The sequence below is a fragment of the Anopheles merus genome, chromosome 2R, assembly GCF_017562075.2.
Source record: "Anopheles merus strain MAF chromosome 2R, AmerM5.1, whole genome shotgun sequence".
NCBI lineage: Eukaryota > Metazoa > Arthropoda > Insecta > Diptera > Culicidae > Anopheles > Anopheles merus.
The window spans coordinates 61,378,379-61,397,026 of NC_054082.1; the positions used below are offsets into that span (position 1 = coordinate 61,378,379).

General features: G+C 45.6%; 2 protein-coding genes across 2 annotated transcripts; one reads left to right on the top strand and one right to left on the bottom strand.

The window, feature by feature from the left end:
* The first annotated feature begins 12,744 nt into the window (after positions 1-12,744).
* Positions 12,745-14,080, top strand: LOC121600837. The gene is made up of 3 exons (XM_041929605.1): positions 12,745-12,762; positions 13,672-13,912; positions 13,980-14,080. The coding sequence occupies exons 1-3, from the start codon at positions 12,745-12,747 to the stop codon at positions 14,078-14,080; spliced, it is 360 nt and encodes a 119-aa protein (XP_041785539.1).
* Positions 14,081-14,195: 115 nt separating this feature from the next.
* Positions 14,196-18,374, bottom strand: LOC121589544. The gene is made up of 3 exons (XM_041908541.1): positions 16,444-18,374; positions 16,294-16,371; positions 14,196-14,994 (listed from the first exon to the last, which is right to left on the bottom strand). Exons 1-3 carry the CDS (start codon positions 16,813-16,815, stop codon positions 14,425-14,427), a joined length of 1,020 nt encoding a protein of 339 aa, XP_041764475.1. The 5' UTR covers positions 16,816-18,374; the 3' UTR covers positions 14,196-14,424.
* Positions 18,375-18,648: the final 274 nt, after the last annotated feature.

The following is an 18,648-nucleotide window of genomic DNA, read 5'->3' on the forward strand; positions in this document are numbered from 1 at the left end:
CGCGTGTGGCACCGCTCAAGCGCGTCACACTGCCCCGCCTTGAACTATGCGCTGCTGTATTAGGAGCACACTTGCATCACCGGGTAAAGAAGGCGATGGGGATCAACGTTGCAGAGTCTTTCTTTTGGTCGGATTCCACCATCACCTTAACCTGGATCAGCGCCACACCCAACACATGGGCAACGTTTGTGGCTAACCGGGTATCTGAAGTGCAGCATTACTCACACCCGCGGCAGTGGAGACATGTACCCGGCGCGTCTAATCCTGCTGATCTGGTTTCACGAGGCACGTCAGCCGCTGATTTCCTGAAAAGCAAACTGTGGAGCTTCGGTCCGGATTGGCTATCTTTGCCCGCTTCCATCTGGCCCAACTCTAACCCAGAACCAGCCAACGAAACGAATCTAGAGATTCGCCAGGTGAGTGCTGCCGTTGTACACACAACCACTAATCACCCTTGGTTTGCGTTGTGTTCTAGCTACAAGCGATTGCTGCGTATCGTATCATACTGCATTCGCTTCACACGTAACGCTAAGGAAAAGGCACGCACTCAGCGAACAGCAGCACAGCACCCCGCACCTTTAATCGTCACACCCGAGTACATGGAAGCAGCAAACACTGTGTTAAGCCGCCTAGCACAGCAGGATGCATTTTCAGCTGAACTCGGGCAGCTCAAAAAGGGAAACGAAGTGATGAAGCAATCACCTTTACGTGCACTAAGTCCATTCCTTGACGAACAAGGGATTATCCGTGTAGGGGGGCGTTTACGGCTATCTCAACTTCCCTACCAAGCGAAGCACCCTGTTTTGCTTCCCAAGAAACATCCGTTCGCGCAATTGATCGCAAAGTATCAACACGAGGAGCTTCGTCATGGAGGAGGAAGGCTGCTCTTATCTCGAATTCGCGAAGAGTTTTGGCCGTTAGATGGAAGGCATCTTGTTAAGCACATTGTGCAAAATTGTTTTCGGTGCATTCGACAGCGACCGACACTTGAACAGCAACAACTTGGACAGCTTCCAGCGCAGCGCATCACTCCCAGCCGGCCTTTTAGTGTTACCGGAGTGGATTACGCCGGTCCATTATACCTGAAGCCAGCCCATAAACGAGCCGCTCCGGGAAAATGCTACCTCTGCGTGTTTGTTTGTTTTTCCACTAAGGCCGTACACTTGGAGCTGGTAAGTGATCTAACTACTGCTGGTTTTTTAGCTGCATTACACAGATTCACAGCACGACGCGGTTTACCGGCACACATACACTCGGACAACGGGAAAAACTTCGAAGGCGCGGCGAGGGAGCTTCACGAGCTGTTCGAAATGTTTCGCGATGAACAGCAGCTACATCTAATTGTGACAGATTGCACTAACCGCGGTATCAATTGGCACTTCACCCCTCCCAAGACACCACACTTCGGCGGATTGTGGGAAGCAGCTGTGAAGACCGCCAAGCGACACCTTTTTCGGCAGTTAGGCAGCACGCGACTATCCTACGAAGGCTACACAACGGTCCTACACCAGATTGAGGCGGCGATGAACTCGCGGCCTCTCCTACCTATGTCAGACGACCCTAACGATATATCGGCACTTACCCCAGTGCATTTCCTCGTGGGCACATCGATGCATGCTGTCCCCGAGCCGGACTACACCCACCTTCGTTCCTGCACCCTCAGCGACTTGCAGAAGTGGCAAGTAATGGTGCAACGCTTCTGGAAACACTGGACGACGGAATACCTGCAAGAGATGCAACGCGATAACACCATGGCGAAGAGGAACGACAGCATCTTACCTGGCAGACTGGTCATTCTGAAGGACGATTTCCTCCCCCCAACACGTTGGCCACTCGCACGTATCGTACATGTGCACACCGGAGACGACAAGCTGACACGGGTAGTAACACTGAAAACATCAAAAGGTATCGTAACTCGTCCGATAACAAAAATTTGTATCTTACCTGTGGCAGAGGCCGACGAGAGCACATGCACATAATTTCCGTTTATTTTGATTGTTTTTGTTTGGATTGTTGACATTCATCAAGGGGGGGGAGGATGTTCAGGCAAGCCCTGTCACTTCATATCGTGCTTAACGAAACACGAACAGTCTTCGTTCAATTTCGAGTGTTCGGCTCGATCGAGTAGTTTATAAATAACAGTGAATGTCGTAAATAAAGCTCTCTTTCAATTTTGCTACACAACGAATAACTGCTGGTAAATATTAATGGTTTGAACGTTACACCGAAACGCGGAAAATAAATTATCCGAAATAGTGAGATTAAACAACCTCTTTAGCTCTTTTTTCTTCAAATGATTCGGGTAACTGCGCTACTGGCTTAACCCCGAAATCTTTTATTGAAAAATAATCGGACATCATTTTACGTAATTCATCCATTTCCTGAACCATCAGTGAAAAGTGTGTACCGACTTCGTTAAGCGGTTTTCCATGAATTATCCAGCCAAGACGGGCAAGCGAGGCAATAGGTTCCCCTGGTTTGCCGACCTTGTGCTTTAACCCTAATAGCAGATGATTATGCTCAACGCCGATAATCATGGAAGGCCTTACTCCTTGTAGGTTTTTAATTGGAAGATTCTTTAGGTGTGGATATTGCTTGCTTAATTCCGAGTAATTAAACGTTTGAGTTGGTAACATCAGATTCTTAACAGTTCTGACACCCTTCAAGGTGTACCCTTTCTTGGTCACCCCCTTGATTCTCACTTGTACGCTTTGGCTGTCCTCATGATTGGACTGCTGTTCTTGTGTCCAGATTAATTGAAGCGGTCTCTTTTCTCCCTGTAATGACAGTGAGTCCGCCACATCTGAATCTAACAAGGTAAGCGATGATCCCGTATCTAAAAAGGCATGTGTCGCGACGGACTTGTCATTGTTTATCAGTGTTACCGGAACTACTTGATACAACGTGGACGATACCGGTTCTACGACGTGGTGGTTATTTAAACCTTCTTGATTTAAACCCTCGCGCGGAGGTGTGTTATCGGATAAGTTGGTGTCGTGAAGCATTCTATGATGCTTCTTTACGCAACCTTTAATTCCGCATTCGCGCGCCTTTCGGCACTCAGCTGCCTTGTGGGTATTTGAACTCAAACAACCCAGACATAACTGTTTATTAATGGCTATTTTCAGCCGTTCAGAAATGCTCTGATTTACAAGGGCGTAACATCGAGTTGTCTCGTGTCCCTTATTGCAAACTAGGCAACGTTTATTGTTAAACCTGTTTGGCTGTTCCTTACGTCCACTCGTTTGTGGTACGGGATTAGGCGATCCCTTTTGCCCAAGGGTTTCGCTCGTTCTAGGAGAAAATGTTTTTTGCATTTTTCCCGAATTGTGAACGTGAAGATTCCCTCTATCGGAATGCTCTTGTGCGTGCATCGTGTTCATCATTTCCTGCTCGATAGCATATGGCTTAAGCCATTCAGTCAAGTCAGTTATAGTCAGCACGTCCATCTCGGATTTTGCTTGATTTAAATACTTCATGCGATCCATCTTGATGTTGTAAAGAAGTTTCGCGGTTAACTCGATAACTAACCTATGGTCCTCTACGTATCTAGGCATATTCATGAGCCTTGCTGCCAGCACGAGATTGTTTAGTGCCTTTACCATGTCCGACACGATTGTTTTCGAGTCCTTTTTTAATTTGTGCAAATCTGCCAATAATTCTGAGTAAACCAAAGATGGTCTACCATAGGCCGTTTCTAAGCTTTTCATGATTTCCTTGACATTTTACGATTCCATTATCAGTTGCCGTACAAGGATTGTCTCAAACGGGTTAAATTTTCCAAATTGGTGAATTTACCCTCTTCGCTCGTATCGTCGAACGTTTTCTTAAAAAATGCCCATTCCTTTGGACTTCCTCCAAATTTAGGTAACGGCATTAAAGACTGGCGTCTTAAGATTGTCTCAGTATGAGACGATTCCTTTTGGGCCATTAGATTCGCTACAACCTGCATCAGTTTCTGCATTTGTTTGTTCGAATTTGCCTGACTCAGGGCTAGTTGGCCTAAGGCAACTTCCAACAAATCTTCCTTTTCGTCAACCGAGGTGCTAGCACTTTCTTGACGAATAGAATGAAGATTAAGTTTTTCTTTCCTAATCTCAGTGCATTGGATACAGAACCATACATCCGTAGGTTTTTTATCCAACTTTGCACATGCGAGATGGAATTGTCTTTCGCAATCAGTGCAAGCGATTATATGCCGCACATCTCCATCCTGTTCCGTACACAGGCGGCAGCGGCCGTTTGGATTTGAAACGAAATATTTCGAAATTTTGGACAAATCAAATGATTTCCGAGTTGAAATATTTCGTAAGTTTTAATTGAATAATAATTGGAACGACTCACCTGGATTCAAGTTTGCTTACTTGAATACCTGTTTTGTTGTTATGACTTTCGGTGATTCAGCGGACGCGTTCCCTTGTAAAGATGTTGTTACAGGAGCTTCCTACTCCAGGCAAAATTTGCAGCGGGCTCGTAGTTATTTCGAATGAATCTGCGATGATCTTAAATGCTTGATGAATCAGCGATGAATTTGCGTTCTCGGTTGGCCGAGTCGTGCTGATTGCACTTTTGTAGGACCTTTTGTCCTCCCGCTATCTCTTGATGCGGTGTTCGATGCTCGATTTGTTTCGTAAATCGGCTTAGATCAGCTAATATCTGCACTAGCTGTTTTCTTCGGAGTCGTTTTTAACTATTTTCGAGGTAATAGTTATTTGACGATTTACCCTTCGTGGGACTATTCTCCGATTTGCGTGTGTCGTCAGATGGCTTTCTTTCACTCACGCTACGACTGTGGAGCTTCGTAGCGTTTTTCCTTTACGCGTTACAACACTTGCCCTTGAAACGCTTCCGGAAACTATTGTTCATAAAAGCACTGCTAGTTAACTGCCTTTGCACTTTAACACTGCACTTGCACTTTAACTGAACTGCTGTTCTTTTGGCGACAGCACACCGTTTGCGAGAATTCGCTCTTAGAGTTGTATTTGCGCGTTAATACACCTCCTCTCTGGAGCCACCATGTAAAACTTCGAGGCGTTTACAAAACCTTTTTTGGCTCTATCAGACGATAGATCGAGTCCGTTGCCAACGCGCTGGCAGTACCACCTTTTAAAGACGAGGAAAAAAAGAACTTCCGACACTGACACACAGATCTTTTCTCTTTTAGATCTAAATAGCAAGTGTTTATTCAGAATCAAAATGAATTCTTATATACTATTCTTCTATTGTGGAAAGGTTATTTTATCTTCCTTTTACGCATATGTTCGTGTCGCTAGCCTGTTCCCTTTTCGCCACGCCTACGCATTCTTCTGAGAGGTTTTCTGGTTCTGTTTTATGTCAAGCATTATCCTGAAGGAAATGTGATCCCTTTTTTTATTGCTTTCTCTGGTGAGAACAAATTGTTGCATTGATTGCAGGTGTTGTGGTTTTCCCTTTTTGGCGTGACTGTACCTAACACTTGAATTCTGTGGTGCATGTTCCGGATGTATTGCATCATTGACAAATACTTGAACTTATTACTTTCGAATTCATGATCTGGTTAATGTTATTAACGCATCTACGTTTGAGTGATTTAGGTTTAACAATTTTACGGTCGTGAGAAAAATGGATGTAGATTTTTTCTACGCTTCTAAGGAATTGGTCTAGCTTGGCACACATGCATGCTGTAATCCTAAGTTAACCGTTATAGGTTCGAAATGAATTGAAGTAATGGACTGCTAAAAAATACAAGTCAAAAACCAGATGGCCCTACTTGAAGGGTTTAGGATAACATTATGTTTGTCTCCTTGATGGTACGTCTGTTCTCGAGTACTTTTAAACTATCGTATTTTAGTATATTTTATGGTTCGAAGGAAATATAAAAACTCTGGATTGTCGCGTTCTCAACACGTGTAGTCAACGCTCGCGAGCTGTTGTGGCGCTTAAAAAAGCCGTTAACAATCATTGCGGTGATGAAGTTGCATTTTCACAAATCAAACCTAAAAAGCGCAATGAGTTCAAACGCTGCCACGTAAAAATGACGAGGCATCGCTAGCTTACGCTGGAGGGTTTGCTGTGCAACGCGCAGAACCCTAATTCGCATTAACACATTCAGCGCTGATTTTCATCAACTTTCCTTTCCGCCGGCATCTAGAACGCAAGCTGATTGTGAAACCGGTATACTGGAAAGCTCACTGGCAGTCCCTGGGGCCTGCTATCGATCTGAACGTGTTAAGCATTAAGCATAACTTTGTTACACTAAGCATTTGCTTTCGTATGGTGTAGATTACACAGATATGCTAAGCCGTCTGCGCAAGGGTGTGAGTGTGCCGAATGTATGCACTTCCGGAATGTTATGATCCATCAGTCAAGGAAGGGAAGGTGTTCATGAAAGGTGGAAAGACGATGTGGCCCCTGTAAATGATAACTGATGACCAGGAGAAGGGGGTACTGGCACACAGCTGTTGGAAGATTGAACAGTATACTTAAATTGCCGGCGGATGGGGAGGTGGGTAGCCATGGGACCCCTACGATCATCGGTCACAGGCCCTAAAATTGTTGTCGCCATCGGGGGGAGGGGAGGTGCAAATGGTTCTCCACCCACGGAGACCCAACAACCATCTTTCCGGGGGCCCTTGTCGCTAATACTCTGTTCACTTTTAAACATACGGCATATTACAAACAAGAGATGTTTGGGGCTCCTAAATCGGTGGGGCCCCAGGCGACCGCCTAATCCGTCTACCGTTAGATCCGCAGCTGGTTCATGACGGTGTTTTTTGTTGTGGAGGTGCATTCGTTCTCCTGCCTGCAGCGTATGCATCAGGAAGGAGACAATGTGACAGTATGCAAGTTGCACGCTGGATAGGAGCGGTCCCGCGGCACCGCCATCATTCCGCACATCTGCATGCCCATCGTGGGTACTAACCGCGTATGAACCGTCCGCCGTAGCAAGGGGTGACTATCCGGCTACGTGGTACTCAAGTCCTGAAAAGGCCGGCATGATCACGAAGGCCATTACGCGAATGATAATATAATAATAATAATAATAATAATAATAATAATAATAATAATAATAATAATAATTATTATTATTATTATTATTATTATTATTATTATAAAAATAATAGTAATCATAATAATAATAATAGTAGTAATAATAATAATAATAATAATAATAAAAGTAATAATAATAATAATAATAATAATAATAATAATATAATAATAATAATATTAATAACAATAATATATAATAATAATAATAATAATAATAATAATAATAATAATAATAATAATAATAATAATAATAATAATAATAATAATACTAATGATAATCATAATCATAATCATAATCATAATCATAATCATAATAATAATAATAATAATAATAATAATAATAATAATAATAATTAATAATAATAATAATAATAATAATAATAATGATAATAATAAAAATAATCATAATAACAACTTAGCATAGTAGTCCACACTCGGGGAAGGTTTTTGTTTGGACTTTGGTGCTGCCGGGTTTACCGCTGTGGCGCGACAAATGCACGGAATGCACTTAACCAAAACATGAACCTACCGATCCGAACCCATTCCGAGGCATTGCCGGTCAATCGGCGTCATGATAACTACTCCAACTCAACAAGCCACCAGATTCTGGACGGACAGGTGCAGCACCATACGCGTACCGTAATAAACAAATCCAGAATCCTCTTTTGTATGGATTCAATTCAAAATGTTGTTTCCACTTGCGTCCGCTAACTGTGTTACATGATGCTTAGAATGTCCTTCAAGCGACAAACAGGTTCAAATTAAAAAAAATATTAGATTAGTGTTAGACGTTCTCCTACACTTGTTTTAAATAGGCTTCTTCACCCTCGATTGGTACGGGCAACGAATGGTCTCATCAGCAGCGGCACGCAATAAAATAAACCATCAATACATCGATAACACTTTAAATCCCAATCCAGCTTCTCCCACAGCGTCTCAAGGTCACACATAAATTAAAAAATGCTAACACCCACCAATAACAATACACAACCGCAATGCACATATAAGCATCAACGCATACACCACATCACCCAATCAGCGGGCGGCAGAAGGCGAAGGCACGGGCAGAAGCGCAAGTAAGGCAAGGTAGGGTGAGGGAGGGAGAAGAAGCGGACGAGAAAATGGGCGTCAATATTTTTAAATTTTTTGACTGTTTTTTTGCTCCACCGCCTAAAATAGTTCGTCCATTTCGCCAACAGATGGCGCTAACCCTGCGCAGGAATCGCTGAAGTCCCGCGCGGGAGACGAGCCAAAATTTGCGCTGGCCAGAAAAAAAAATTCTCTGAACGCCATAACGCCTTCCGTCGCTTTGCACAGCGGGGAGGAATTATTACTCTTCGTTGAGATCTGGCAACACCGGTCGATACGTTTTGATTCTTGCGTAAGATAGGTGGTGGTGGGGCGGAGCTGGTGGTTGCTCTGGCTGGTTGTAGCGACGGTGTGGGTGATGTTCGTGTGGCGCGGTTCCGGGCTTTCGGCGGTTGGTTTGTTGACGGCAGCAGTGTGGTCGAAGGCGACTGTGTGGTCGCTGGCTGCTGATTTGGTAGCGACGACTGGTTGGACGATGGTGGCTGGTCGTACGACGACGGTCGGGGCATCAGAGTTGTGAGTCGCTGGCTCATCGTCGTTTGTTGCGTCGACGGTGGTTGGGCCACCGGAGTAGCGTATCCTTGGCTCGTCAGCAGTTGGTCGGGTGACGGTTGTTGTGGGGCTGACGAGATTATTCCTTCGTTTGTATATGCTGTCTTTAGGCGGTCGACGGACACAAGCGAGGGGTGTCCGTTTAGAAGGATCTGAAAAGACTTTGAATATCGAATAAGTACTTGGTATGGGCCGTGATACGGTGTGGTTAATGCGGGACGAACGGTGTCATTGCGCACAAACACATGCGAGCATTTGTTTAAGCCGGAGTGCACAAACGAGGTTCGGTTGGTGTGCCATGCGGTGTTAGAAGGACGGATTTTGCTCATCGCTTCCAGGAGTGTCTTGGCAAAGTCGGACTGGTTGGCCAGGGCTGGTTGCGGTTTTTCGACGAGGAATTCGGCGGAAATGGTGAGGGTCGTCCCGTACACGAGTTCTGCAGGCGACGCATTAATGTCGTTCTTGAATGTAGTGCGCAATCCAAGCAGTATGAGTGGGAGATGCTCGCTCTACTTCGATGTATCTTTACAGCAAATTGCAGCTTTGAGAATGCGATGCCATCTCTCGATCAACCCGTTAGCCTGCGGGTGATACGCGGTCGTTTGAATGTGTTTTGTTCCAAGAACTCGCGTCAACTCCTTGAACAGGGCGGACTCGAATTGTCGTCCCTAATTGGTTGTCACGTGAGACGGAACTCCGAATCGTGCGATCCAGTGGTACAACAATGCTGATACAACCGTAGTCGCGGTGATGTCTGGAATCGGTATAGCTTCAGGCCAGCGGGTATATCGGTCTATGATCGTGAGGCAGTAGCGGTTGCCATTGCTGATGGGAAATGGACCGATGATGTCGATGTTTATATGGCTGAACCTGTCTTGCGTTGCCGGGTAAGGTACGAGCGGGCTTTTCGTGTGTCTGCCTACCTTAACGCGTTGGCATGCCAAGCAGTTTCTGGCGAATTCCTGAGCGTCCCTTTTGATGTCCAGCCAAACAAATCGCTCTGTCATTAATTTGGCAGTGACTCTCGCTCCTGGATGGCTAAGGTCGTGTACGGCGTGTAGAAGCTGATTCCGGAATGATCTTGTGATGTACGGTCGGATTATTCCATCAGGGCAGTCGGCGTATAGCGATTGGGTGCTTCCTGGTATCGGCGTTTTTTGAAGGAAAAGGTCGGTTCGTGTTTTACCGCTGAGTATGTCGGCGAGCTCAGGGTCGTTTGTTTGCTCTTCGGCGAGACGTTCAAAATCGATTGCCGGTGATGCGTTTACAATTTCGATCCGTGAGAGTAGGTCGGCGGTGATGTTTTCCTCTCCCGATACGTGGCGAATGTCGGTGGAAAATTCCCGATGAAGTCGAGTTGTCTGGCTCGACGCGGCGAGGAGCTGTCAAGAGTTTGGCGAAAAGCGAAAGTTAAAGGTTTGTGGTCCGTGTAGATGTAGAATGCACGACCCTCTAACTGATACCGAAAGTGTCGTACAGCCAGATAAATAGCGGTCAACTCGCGGTCGTATGTGGAGTAGTTGAGCTGTGCCTTCTCGAACTTTTTGGAGAAAAATCCTAAGGGCTGGAGTTGGCCGTCGATACGTTGGTGGAGAACGGATCCAGCGGCGAAGTCGGAAGCGTCTGTCCAGAGTGACAACTCTGCGTTAAAGGCAGGGTGAGCTAAAAGCGCGGCTCGTTGTAGCTGCTCTTTACATCGGTCGAATGCTTCGCTAGATTCGGGCGTCCACTTTAGCGATGTCTTGTCCTTCTTCTTGTTCCCCGGTGTCAACTCAAGTAGGATGCTTTGTGTCGTCAGGGCATGTGGCAAGAAGCGTCGATAATAATTGATCATCACGAGGAATTTCTTCAGATCCATTATCGTCGCTGGTTTACTCAACTCGCTGATTGCTCGTACCCGTTCCGGGAGAGGACGTATCCCTTCTGCGTTGACCAAGTGGCCGAGAAAGGTAATTCGCTTCGGATGAATTCGCATTTGGCCGGATTGATGACCAGGTGGTGTTGTTCGAGACGCTGAAATAGCTGGCGCAGGTGTTCGTGATGTTTTTCCTCTGACGACGAGGCGACAATCATATCGTCTATGTATGGGAACACGAAATCAAGACCTCGGAGGACATCGTGAATGAGTCGCTGAAAAGTCTACGCAGCGTTTCGCAGGCCGAAGGGCATCGTGGTGAACTCGAACAATCCGAAGGGAGTTGTGATCGCCGTCTTCGGTATATCTTCGGGATGTATCGGGATTTGGTGATATGCCTTGTGCAGGTCAACCTTAGAAAAGATGGGTTTTCCCTGCAAATGCATAGTAAAATCCTGCAAGAAAGGTAGTGGGTAACGGTCGGGAATTGTTTTTGCGTTGAGGGCCCTGTAGTCGCCACAGGGTCGCCATGTCCCGTCTGCTTTTTTCGTCATGTGCAGAGGACTGGCCCAGCTGCTGTTAGACGGTCGGCAAACTCCTAGCTGTTCGAGAGACTCGAACTCGGCGCGAGCTGCAGCGTATTTTTCGGGGGACAACCTAAGCGGACGAGCGAAGGTCGGTTGTCCAGTAGTCTCTATGTGGTGCATGACGTCGGATTGTAGGAGCGTTCCGGACGCGGTCCGTGCAGTCAACCCAGGGAAGTCCCTCAACAAGGTGGCGATTGGCGAGGTCGAATCGCACACCTTTACGGTTGGCTCCCCAGGATGTGGATCAGGAACACCCGGCGTTCGTAAGTTGGTTAAGGCGTCTACGAGGCATTTGTCGCGCAGGTCCACTAAAAGGTGAAAATGCTGGAGGAAATCGGCTTCTATTATTGCGGTACTAACGTCTGCGATCACGAAGTTCCACAGAAAGGCCCGTCGAAGACCAAGATCCAATGTGTAGAGTGACTCTCCATACACTTGGATAGGCGTACTATTAGCGGCAAATAGTTTCATGGTCGATGGTTTGCAAGGAACGGAGCTGTGCTGTCGAGGTATTACGGAGACGTCGGCGATAAGGAAGGGTTGGTTAGTTTTGTAGTCTTTGATAATAAGGCGATGACTGGGCGATGATATCGAATCCACTAGAAGCTGGACGTCTCCCGCGTTCCGTCATGCAGAAGTAGTAGGAGTACCGTTATTTTGAGGACGGCTGTTAAACGAGCACGGAGCGTGGCAGTTACGTGCTTGTTGTCCGTATCGGTCGTGGTAGAAACAATAGCCGTTAGTGTTAGGATTAGTAGCCTGGTTCGTGATTGCGAGAGCGCGAGCGGGCCCGTGAGCGTTCACGAGCTTGGTTCTGGTTCATTAGAGTTTCTAAGCATTGACTCAGCTCGGCTACCTGTCGTGAAAGGTGGTTGACCTCCTCATTCCGTACCTCGGCGATGGTTTGGTACGGACCGGAGCGATTGTACAAGGCGAAAGAGTCGACCACTGAATCGGCCACCTTAACATTCTAGTCGGCGTTCTGAGAGGAAGCGATTACGGCGGACTGAACGTAGGGCGTCAGCCGACCGATCCAAAGATCGATCAACATGGAGTCGGTCATTGCACCGTTTGCTGTTCGCCGCATCTCGGCTAGCAGTTGAGAAGGCTTACGGTCGCCGAGGCTCATTTCGGATAGCAAACGGTGTAGGCGGCTTCGCTGAGACTCTTCGAAATGTTGTATGATGGCTTTCTTCGCGGATTCGTAGCGGTCGGTATTTGGTACGCTGTCGAGAATGGGACGCAACTCGGGAAGAATTCGCGTAGGGATCTGTGTCTTCAGGATGTTAAAACGCCTAAGGCCGAAAATACACGGATCGGAATTTCGCGGCCGCGGAATTCCGCCTGCGTATAACAGATGTATAACAATCAAACTGTCACTTTTCCGCGCCGGCTATCCCGGTTGCTGTTTTGCAAAGATACCCACATGCAGTATTTCTGCGGTTTCGCGGCAGGAAAATTCCGTTGTCATTGCGTTATTGTGTACGGTTTGAAAAGGTAAACATTGTGCACTTCGAATTCTGTTGCCTTAAATTTGAGCAAATCAAGACGGAAAATGGGTAAATATAGCATTTCAAAATATAATTACAGGATAAAGAACTTTGTGTTTAATTTCTAGATATCAAACCAGCAATGAAAAAACGAAAGAAGGTATGTCAAAGGATGATATTATGATGGGGGTTTCGAGAGCCGAAAAGGGTCCGGGTTTCAGTGGGTTTCGCCAGTATTGGTCGACGTCGGAGTGTTCAGGCAGGAACGTAGAAGTGAATCCTGATAAATGCGCAGTGTCTTATAACACACAGGAACGAAGCGCGCGCGCCATGTTTATGACCATACAAAGTAGTCAACTGTATCCAGCAACTAGTCAACTGCATCTAGCAACTAGCAACTAGTAGGAAGACGTATAATTGGTTTGCGCGGAAGTTATTGACTTAGTGCGTTACGTTTGCACCAGGAGAAAAAATTAGCCAGGATGGCTTTTAGTCGAAGATGGCTCTTTCTAGCTGACAGATTTTAAAAAATTGCTGTGGCAGCTCGTTTCGCTTTTTTAGGGCAAGCAATGTGCGGTCACCCCACGGAGGTTCGCGATGGGGCTGTTTAATAGGAGCAGATTTCCGCAACGCGGTTCTCATGAAATCTGTGAAAATGTTCGTAGCATGGTCGAATGTATAGTTTGATGATTGAAATGATTGATCAAAGGAGGAAATTAGTCTCTAGACTTCAGTAAGGTCAGTGCGTGAGTAATTGAACCTTATTTTCGCAGCAGTGGTATTGGCAGTAGCTGGAGCTCGCTGGCACGTATAGGCCAAGAAGTTGTTGTGAGTTACCGTAATTGTTAAGCTGGCAAAGCGCATTCTGGTGCAGTCCATAAACGAATTGTATACTAATGATTTATGTTGTGCTAGCAATTTGCTGCCAATTAACGGCAAGAGCTGGATTTGTTTAACCAGGTCTCAGCGAAACAGAACAATGACTCTCCCGAAAAAAACCCTTTATCGAAACGGCTCTGTCAATGCGTATGATCCGACAAATATTCTCACAAAAATGTTCTCTTTCCAGACGATCTACATGAGTGATGAGGTTGTGCTTGCGTTTATCGATTGCGTTTTTCGGCATGAGGCGGTCTGGAACCGGCAACATCCAGACTACAAAAATATTCATCATAGAAATGATGAGTGGAACGACATCGCAGCAGAAATGGACCAACCAATCGATGAACTTAAAGAGAAGTGGGCATCGCTCCAATCCATTTACCGGAAGTACCGCTCAAAATTGAACCGGAGCATGGTAACTGGATCTGGTATGTATTTTTTAAGTGAAAGTAATAACAATATGTTTATGATGGACATTTCATATCTTATTTTCAGGAGCTGATGAAATTGATCACCCACGGTGGTTCGCTTTTGCTGCGATGTCGTTCTTAAACGCAACGACTGATTGTGGAAATACCGTTAACACCGTAAGTTAAAATTATGAACAAGGTAAAAAGGTTTTTGGATATGGTTTGAGTTATATTTTTATTTTACATATTAAAAAACATGTTAAAAGGCAATCACTCTTTTATAGCCAATTAGTAGTATCTCTTTATTCAAATTCAATTATATGATTATTAAAAATATCATTATAAAAATTAATTGTTGAATTCAATTTTCTTGTAAATAGTTTGCAATATGCATCCGAATTTGCAACATATTCAAATTAGGTCGCGACCTGTTTGTTTCGAGTGCACGCATGTTATTTATTTCCTCTTCTTCATTGGAAAGAAATTGACGGTTATCCTGACTCCGTACATCCTCATCTCTTCTAATGAAATTATGTAAATAAATAGAAGCCAAGAAAACTTTTTTCGCATTTTCCTGACGCAGTTCTTAATACTCGAAACCTTCCACAGAGTCTCCCGAAAGCCATTTCAATAGACCGCCTGGCAGTTGAATGACGAAAATTGAAATTACGCTCTACCGATCCTCTTTCCGTGAAACCACTGAATGGCCTAAGGCAGTATTTTGTTAGAGGAAAGGCTTTGTCGCCTAAAAGCATATAGGGGACGAGGATGCGAGATGTTTGGTACAATGGGGCAGGGCTTGGTATTCCCAATTCATTTCTTTCAAGCTTTTTGTATAGCATTGAGTTTTTAAAAACCCCTCCATCAGATATTCGACCTTTTGCGCCAATGTCTGCATACATAAAATTACAGTTGGCATCAACTACACCCAGCAGAACGATGCTAAAATGCCTTCTGTAATTAAAATAGTCGGTTCCGCTATGTGGAGGAGATTTTATCATAACGTGTTTTCCATCAATTGCTCCGATTTCATGTGGAAAATTCCATTTGTCTTGAAAGCCTTGCGCGATTCGTTTCCATTCGTCGGAGCATGTGGGTAACTGCGAAAAGAAAAAAAGAGAAATAAAACAAGAATGTATTTCCAATCAGAAAGTGTCAATCAATATTTAAACTAAAGCATCTTTTTGTTTAGCTTTCTCATTTGGAAATAGAGGTGTTGGACGAGGCCCTCACGTCTTCTCCTGGAAGGTCGTGTGTGCCGTCACCGCAGCCTGGACGGTCGCGTATGCCATCTCCGCGACCTGGACCGTCGCGTGTACCGTCTCCACGACCTGGACAGTCGCGTGTACCTTCTCCGCGATCAAGACCTTCGCGTGTGCCATCACCTGGACCTGGACCCTCGCGTGTGCCGTCACCGCAACGTGGACGGTCACATTATGCCACACCGCCTCGTCCATCTACTCCGCCAAATGTAGCGTCAAGGCGGTATAAAAGGCGTTGGCAAGAGGCTAATCTTGCATACAATGAGGAGATGGTTGCAGCTTTACGGACGGTGGGTGATGCCTAAATCGAGCTGGCCAGCCAGCTCAAAAACCCAACCGATACAGTGGATGGTCAGCTGTCCGGGATTGCCCACATCATTCGAGATTGGCCGCTCGAAAACCGGATGCGATGCCTAATGCGCATATGCATGGTTGTCCAAGAGGAGGAACAGGAGTATTTCCAGGGAAATTTCGGATACCCGGTGAGGCGATAGAATAGGTAAGAGAAGAGTAGTCGCGATTTTCAGATCCCTTCTTTAAGTTAGCTAGCGTTATTTGTACATAGCTAGTTATCAGCGACTTTGGCATGTAAACTAATAAATTTTCTTTTCTTTTACAGTTTATGTAAAGCGGCGCATTCTCTAGACGTGAATGAACATGTTTTAAGTTTAAGTAAAGTAAAATGCATTCAATGCAAAGACATGAATTATATATTATTATATGAAATATACAACGAATTATTGAATTTAAATTCCAATATTTTAATCATTGTTAGTAAACAGACTTAGACTTGTATGCATGCAAGAAACTAGCCGGCGTCTACATTAGACCATTAACTTACAAGTAACTCATATACGGAGCTTATACACTCATGTACGGAGCAGTTTGCTCATATACGCATAGTTTACATGCATCTTTAAAGCCGCCACGTTCCTAATTTCTAACCAGCGTTCTCGTACACAGACACTTTAACAATTCCAAAATATTAACTTATATTCGTTATAATCACTGTATTCATTATCTTTCTATCCACTCATTGCAACGTCTTCAAGATCTACCCATCTCACTGTTAGTTTCGCTGCAGAAATATACTTGTAAAACAACAGATCAACATGATGATATTTCTTTGGGTCTTACCTTTACCTGCTCTCGAAGAACTTCCACAAGACAGTCACACACTTGCAGCACAAATTGACCGATTGCCTGTGCTGAAATCTAAAACAAATATGAATTAAACAACAAACAAAGATTAGTATATTTTGGATAATAAACAAAACTCCGACATACCCGGAAGGCATATTCAAGGGTGTTGTATGAGTCTCCTGTAGCCAAATACCGCAAGGTAATTATCAGCTTGTCTTTGGCAGACAAACTTAAACGCATGTTCGTATCCATTCTTTGAATCTTTGGTCCAATTTGCTTATGAAGGTAATCAAAATCGTTTCTCGACAATCTCATAAAATTAATTATGGTATTATCCAATTCCTCTTGTAAAATAGACGCTAGCAACCGACCCACTTGTTCATTCCTTTCGTGAAGCATTGGGCGCATCCATTCTCTAGCTGACGGAGCTTGCTGAAGCGAAATCGTATGCAAACGAATGAAATTTACCCACGCACTTGTCCATCGTAATGCAGCTGCTCTTTTTACACGAAACATTTTTTGCTTCTAATAATTCGGAAGTGAGTTGAGAGTATATTTGATCCGATTCGAGTAACAAGCGTTGCTCAATATTTGTAAACAAACGTCCAGGTCGGGTCAAATTTCTGTAGGTTATTGATTGTCAAATTGCAGTTATTGACATAACTGTCCTACAGGAATTCCGCGGCCGCGAGATTCCGGTCCGTGTATTTTCGGCCTAACATGATGGTGCGGAGGAATATTCCAGGCGTCGAACCAGTTCTCCAAGGCGTAGAAGAACGTATGGATGTCATCATATCCAATTCGGGCGGCTTGAGACGCATGGCGTTCACGGTCTCGACTTGGAACTCCGGAAGGTCGGTAGAGGCGTCACGAGCGAGGGGGGTTATATCGATTAAGTATGGACTCGATGTGGGGAGTCCAGCTGCGGGGCTGGCGACCACCGCAGGACTATCGGCCACTGCAGGGCTGATGGCAACTGCAGGGCTGGTGACCGGCGCTGCACCTTGTTGCGGGCTACGCTGCATCCTTCCGCGTCGGGGTTAGTAGTGAATAAAAAGGGTGGATCTTACCTTAATTGTTCACGTAACCAGGGTGTCGTCGTTGCGGTCGATCGGTATGAAAACGCTTCAGAAGCAGCGTGCGTCGTCTTCCTTCTCGGGTGGAGAATATGGCGTTTCCTCACTTGCGATGAAATGGTGCTCAAAAAATGGCGGCGTCGTTCTTCTTGTCAGCTGGATCCAAGCGGGTTCGCCTTCGAGTGAAAAAATCGTAATGGCGGCGATGTGTCACTACTGCTACGGCTGAATAATTTGCGCGCGCAACTCGACGTTGGTGTCTTCCTTCTTGTTCGCACCCGTAGATGGAAGCGCACACAAACGGAAAATTCCCAGTTGAACGAGGTGTAGGAACCGCTTGCGAGGCGATTATCGGCATCGAGGAGACCACCAGCGGAGATTGTCGTCGATCCACTTCCAGGAATTGCGTCGATTGCGTCAGCCGTCGAAAGAAGGATGGAATTTTTCTGCTGCGCCGATGATGGTGTGTGTGCGCTTGTCGCGCTTCGAGGCGGCGCGCGCGTGTGCGGGTGGTTCTTTTGTTCGCTCAATGCAGGAACGCTCCGTGTAGCTACGGGCGCACTAACACGGCGTTGCTGCGTTTTTTCGTCGGCCCGCACTCAACGTCCTGTGAATGACAGGGAAAGGGGGGAGGAGGCCAGCTGCGTTGCCGGTACCTCTAACGCTGGTAGCACTCCCGGTCGTAGGCACACACACACACACACACGTTGTCTTCTCTGCGTCGATCTCCGATGCCGGTGGCACGTTTGAACACGTTCAACGCGGAACAAAAGTTTGGGATGCGTAGTACACACACACTCACGTACGAATTCGCGGCGTCGGTGGCGGATCACGTCAGGGTCATCAGTTTTAGGGGCGCCACAAATGTGGTCCCTAATTTTTTAAGAATATACCCAACACGCTTTGCGAACTACGTTTTGGTAGAGTTCGGTTTATTCGTTTTTCTTTTAAGTCGCAGAACGGTGAGTTCGGGAGAGACGCGAAAATTACTGTTGTTCGTTCGAGAGTTGCCGGTGAAGAGAATGTGTGTAGCAAGCCACCGCATAACCGAGGCGGTGAAGCGTGCTATCACTAGTTGTCTCGCTCTAGTTCGCCCGTCGAACATTTTTGGTCGTGGTTCTAGATGTATGCACCAGATGGAACTCTGGTCGCTACAATGGTGTAGAAGCTACACTGAAATTGGCTAGAGTAAATATTTTTTGGCCAGGGATGAACTCTCAAATCAAAGATGTCATAAAGAATTACACTGTTTGTAACAAATTCTCAGATTCAC